This window comes from Arachis hypogaea, chromosome 20, assembly GCF_003086295.3.
Source record: "Arachis hypogaea cultivar Tifrunner chromosome 20, arahy.Tifrunner.gnm2.J5K5, whole genome shotgun sequence".
In the NCBI taxonomy this organism is placed as follows: domain Eukaryota; kingdom Viridiplantae; phylum Streptophyta; class Magnoliopsida; order Fabales; family Fabaceae; genus Arachis; species Arachis hypogaea.
In genome coordinates this window covers 134301774-134307177 of record NC_092055.1, presented here as the reverse complement: position 1 = coordinate 134307177, position 5404 = coordinate 134301774, and the positions used below count along the sequence as shown (strand labels likewise).

At 35.4% G+C, this 5404-nt stretch overlaps 1 protein-coding gene across 3 annotated transcripts; it reads right to left on the bottom strand.

Annotated features, from left to right (window-relative positions):
- Positions 1-730: 730 nt before the first annotated feature.
- LOC112784290 (KH domain-containing protein At4g18375) lies at positions 731-4867 on the bottom strand. 3 transcript variants are annotated; one of them, XM_025827441.3, is made up of 8 exons: positions 4744-4867; positions 3542-4137; positions 2817-3245; positions 2356-2613; positions 1990-2250; positions 1825-1886; positions 1276-1343; positions 731-1113 (listed from the first exon to the last, which is right to left on the bottom strand). In XM_025827441.3, the coding sequence occupies exons 2-7, from the start codon at positions 4115-4117 to the stop codon at positions 1295-1297; spliced, it is 1635 nt and encodes a 544-aa protein (XP_025683226.1). In that variant the 5' UTR covers positions 4118-4137; positions 4744-4867; the 3' UTR covers positions 731-1113; positions 1276-1294. The 3 variants fall into 3 exon arrangements, with proteins under 3 accessions (XP_025683226.1, XP_025683225.1, XP_025683227.1); XM_025827440.3 differs by having other exon boundaries at positions 4634-4838; XM_025827442.3 differs by lacking the exon at positions 4744-4867 and adding an exon at positions 4492-4711.
- Between the last annotated feature and the right edge of the window lie 537 nt (positions 4868-5404).

Genomic DNA, 5404 nt, shown 5'->3' with positions numbered 1-5404 from the left:
TAAAACAACATATCAGCATAAACAATTAGGCACCGGAGTTCAATTTTTGAACAATATCACCACAGATCATCAAGGGGGCATGCCAACATATTTGATTTAGCTTTGGGAAGTGCATGACACCAAACATGAAAAGAACGTTGGGGCTTGGGTACTAGCTAGAATACCTTCAACCTTGTAAAAGGTACACAACACACAGACAGTAATTAAGAAGACTAACATCTATGCACTGTGCGGAAATCGATTGAACTAAAAAACACTGATGTGTTCTTTTCTCTTTTTTTTTTAATTTTATTTTGTGAATAGCTAGCAGATACTCTAAAATGGTTTGAGCAATAAAAAACAAGGCAGCTGGATTCTAATCAAGTTAAAAACAAAAGAAAACCCTACAGTGCTTAAATAATTAGGAATATCAAAGGAATATATCCTATTGGCTGATTGTCAAAGATCATTTAAGTCATCCGATGCTTTCCTTAACGAAGTAAGTCTTGAATCCTTAGCCAAGTTAATTCTTGATTTGAAAATTCATTTAACAGCATAACTCAGAGCATCTTTCATACCTTTTAGTGGAAATGTGTAGTCCCAAAAAGTAATCAACATCATGCATAAGAATGAATTTTCACAGTAAACTAATGTGAAACACCTTTACCTGCTTTAGATGATATAGGCAAACAGTAGCACCTGCAATAAAGATGAAACCAAAACTACACCAAATTCTAAAATTTAAGGTCAATTGCGAAGAAATCAGTGTTGTATCATAAAAGCTAAATACTGCAGGTGACAATGAACCGTCAGAAAACAAGACCCAAAATCAATCATACAAGTATACAAGTGTGGGATGACTGTAGCTACATGGTAATCTCAGTTCGGACAACAAATGAACCAGAAAAAGACAAAATAGAAACAAAGGCAAGCCAACTTTGTAGGTTCTTGGGAGCATAAGTTATCAAGCTTGGAAGGTAAGGTAAAATGGACATGGCCAATTTCAATAGTCTCCACATATAGGTTTGGTCCTCTAAGTAGATGCATCAAGGTGGGCCATAAGTTTGTCAAACCCTGGTTCATCTGGTCTTCTGGTTTAGGCAGTAGGCGGGCTGCAGGCTTCACAGGTCTCAGCTGTTTGGATGGGAAGGGAAAGGGAACAAAGGGAAAAGAAGAGCATCAGAATTCTAAATGGGTCACTGGTCAGAGTAAGATATCATCACATCAATCTCTCATACTAATGTGACTGCCTTATAGGAAGTTGCCAGATAAGAGATAGTGAAAATAGAAACATACCTGCAGACACGCATCAAGTTTAGTAAGCATGATTTCTCCTCCTAGAAAGACTGCTCTGACTAGACAACCTGGAAACAGATACTATCAGAACTGACCATTCAGGAACACTTGAAATAAAAGGGAAAAACATATCAGTAGCTGTGGTTTCTTCACAAAAAGATACCAAATAAGGAAACTTCTAACTTCATTCCACAAAATATTCAGCAACAAAGAGCTTTCTAGAAAACATTTCCTGGTAAATGATGTTATCCAAGAGGATATATTAAGTTCAAAACATCTTATAGTACGGCAATCTGCAAGTTTTGAACTTTTATAATAAGGGAGAAAGAAAAAACTGCCTTAACAAGTTTCAAACAGAGACCATACTGGTGCAAAACCAAACCCAGCCATACGAAAATAATCACAGCAGTAATCTTTGATTCAAAACTAGAGATGTTATCATATGATGGCTTCATTCAAAGAGTATAATAGTCTATGGTGACAATTGTACGTGATGGACATGAACATAAAACTAAAGGAAAAAGTCAGATAACAGTGAAGGTTGGCTACCCAGTGCTAGGCCGTCCCAAAGAATAACTTCCATAAGCCCCATAGAGACTGCTGCCACCAAGCTACAGGTAGATGGAAACACATTCAAACATCAAATGAGAAATATTAATTTACTCAACAAATTCAACTATGTTATGTTTTTCCTCAAACTTTGTGTACAAGTACCTGTGAGCCTCCATAGCTTCCATATGCATCACCAGCTGCTAAATCACTAGAGCCTCCGTATCCACTTGAATATGAATGTCCACGCCCATGTCTTTTACCCTCTCTACTGTCATAGCCATCTGATCCATCAGCTGAAACAGGAACATATGGCAGGACTGGAAGGAATGTGTTGACGGCACCCTCCCTATCAAAAATATTTGCTCTCAACCGTGTAAGCACTTGCACAAGAGCCTCCTTAGCAACATCAAGATCTCCTGAAATCTAATCAGGGGGCAGAAAAGATAAAAACAATTATGGGACAGAATGTTTGCACCATTATTGTACAATCTAAAACATTACCAAAATAAAGCATGAAAATACCCTTACCTGTACCATTTCATCATCATCAGATGCAATTTTCGGAAGATTGTCCTTTGACAGAATACGTATGTTAGCTTTTGTAAGCCTTCTCATCTCAGTTATGATAGATCCTCCTTTACCAATAAGGCAACCGATTCGAGAGGTTGACACTAACAGTCTGGTAGTGAAAGAGATGATTCCCGAATCTCTTTCAACTTTCTCACTGCAACGCGGTTGCAAGCGCACAGCTGCTCCTATTGTTGGAGAAAATGTTTCTTCAAAGAACTGAGATAGCAAAATTTAACAAATTATCACAATAGAGAACAGAATCATCTATTAATATCACCTGAGAATTCAACAAGAATACTTCAACAGAATAAAATGAAAAATTGTACACTACGTAATAGATAATCTACCTCTTGTTGCAATCGTTAAATACTTCAAAAGAATAAAATGAAAAATTGTACACTAGGTAATAGATAATCTACCTCTTTTGTTGCAATCATTATTAAGCATTCATCAGCTTCACTTGTTGAACTATCAACTTTTATTGTTGCCCCAGACTCTTGTCTAATTTGATTGATTATAACACCACCTTTTCCTATGACACCGCCAATGTTACCAATTGGACACACCAATCGAACAGAAAATTCCTTTGAAGATGTTTCATCCCTTGGAGCTGAGTACAAGGACCGTGGCCAATCACCTGCTTCCCCTTTATACCCCCCATATGCACCCATAAGAGGAGCTATCCCCACAATTGGAGCCCCTGCAGTTGGACCCATAAGTGAGCCACCAGCAGGGTATACACTCGGAACAGCAGAAGTAAGCAGATGCTGAGATCTTGAAGGGTTATCATGAAGTCGAGATGCAATTTGATAAAGAGCCTTCTTCACAACAGCAGCATCACCAGAAATCTGGAGTTCCAATAACAATACAAAGCATATATATATTAAAGAAAAATACATGATGATGATACTTTCTAGATATCTAACATCATCCAAAAATGTATATAAGAAAGAAAACTTGGGAAGAAAATTTGTTATCAAGCCATCCAAATAGGGAGTAAACTACTAGCCTCATTGCCCCAATAAATAGTAAAGTGAATAAGAACTGAAAAATCAGCTGAAACAAATCATATTCATACAATTAATATTCATAGTAAAAGGAAAGCCAATGAATGCAATAAGCAAGTAAAGCAAGTCCAATTTACCTGCACAAGTTCATCAGAGTTCAAGGCACACAAAGGTAAATGTTCATCCTTCAATATACGAATCTGTGCACCAGTATCACTGCGTATGCTCTGTACTATCTGCCCGCCTTTTCCAATGACACAACCAATCTGATCAGACGGAACTAACAGCTTAGCATGTACTTGGTGACCAATATCATCGTCCAGATCACCATGTAAGTCCTCAGCAATCACTCTGTCATGAATCTTAAAAAGAGCATCCATAGCAGGAGACACGTAATTGCCACTATCCTCAAAAGCATTAGTCTCATCGCTGACACTGTAGATAGTAACGACTCGCTCATCACAACCCGATACAGTCTCACCAATCCTAATCTTCGATTTAGTGTCTATCCTCAATTGCTTAACAATCTCACCTCCCCTACCAATGACACTGCCAATCTTTCTGGCAGGGCACAAATAGCGGTACACAGTGTCTTCTGGATCAATCACAAACTGCTCTCTGTCATCACCTGCATTCCTCCTCTTATTTCCTCCATTTTCATAGTCAGAATGCGGACGGGGACGCTTACCATAATTGCTCCTATGGCCAGCCATCAGATCAAAATCTTGATACCCTGCAAAAGTTTCACAAATTGCAACACAAAGGTCAGAAGAGAATGAACAATAAAGTAATTAGGCCAAAATTCTACTTCAAAACTTTGACAGCAATCAACAACAAAAATATAACGTCAGATAAACTACACAACCATGCCCAACCCCAAACAATTTATTCAATCAAACACATCACAAAATTCTCAAAAGAGATTGACATCATCTATTGATAAATGATTCAAAGTTGACCAATTTCCGAAAGCATAAAGCGGAAAACATCGGCATTTTAGGGTTAGTTATTTCAGCAAAAATCACGATCAAAAAGTCAAATTCCCAAAGTACCAATTAAGGAGAGAAAAATAAAGGAAAATATTTACACGACGAACAAGATCCATATTTTATTGCCTTGCAGAGAGCAACTAAAATCAAATTTAAGGAGTTTTGTTTTTACAACTCTAATATTGATACAGAAATGGCTGGGAAATATAGCAAAAATAAATAAATAAATAAATAGAAAACCTTTTGGAATGTAATGCAATGCGTGGGAGGGAAGAGAAAACTAAAGAGGAAGAAAGTGGAAAGGGCAAATACGAAGAAAGGTTCAGATCTGAGAGAGAAAAGAGGCTTACAGCAGAAGGCAGAAAAGGGTGTTGACGCTTCAACGCAGTCTTGAAGTCGTCGTTTCGCTTCGTTTAGAACGTGAGACCAAGAGACGAAGGTAAAAATGTAAAATTAATACTCTGCAAATTTTTTTTTTTTTGAAGTGGATGCAAAATAATTTAATTAAGGCTTTAGAAACGGATTTTTTATTTTAATAAATAAATAAATTATAATAATTATTGAAATAAATAATTTAAAAAATATTTATCCAAATAAATATTAATCTTATCTCGTTTAGAGTATAAACGAGACAATTTTGCACGGTATAAACGAGATATAAACGAAATATATGTATTTATAAATAATTAAATATAATTTTTAAAAATAATAAAAAATATTAATAATATAAATTAGATCAAACTTTTAAAAAAATAGAATGTTTCAAATAATAGAAAAAATGCACGATTTTAAATAATAAAAAAATTTTAAATAATAGAAAAACAGGTTAACATAAAAACACATAAGTGCATACTATTGCTCCTAACCGAAATTTTATTTTAAATTTTGGATGTACTCTCTTAAGTATTAATTTTTAAATTTAAATTATATATATTTTAAATTTTGTTCGTTGTATAGGAGTAAATAAAAATTTAAAATATAATTTAAATATACTCCCGTGTAATAAACGAA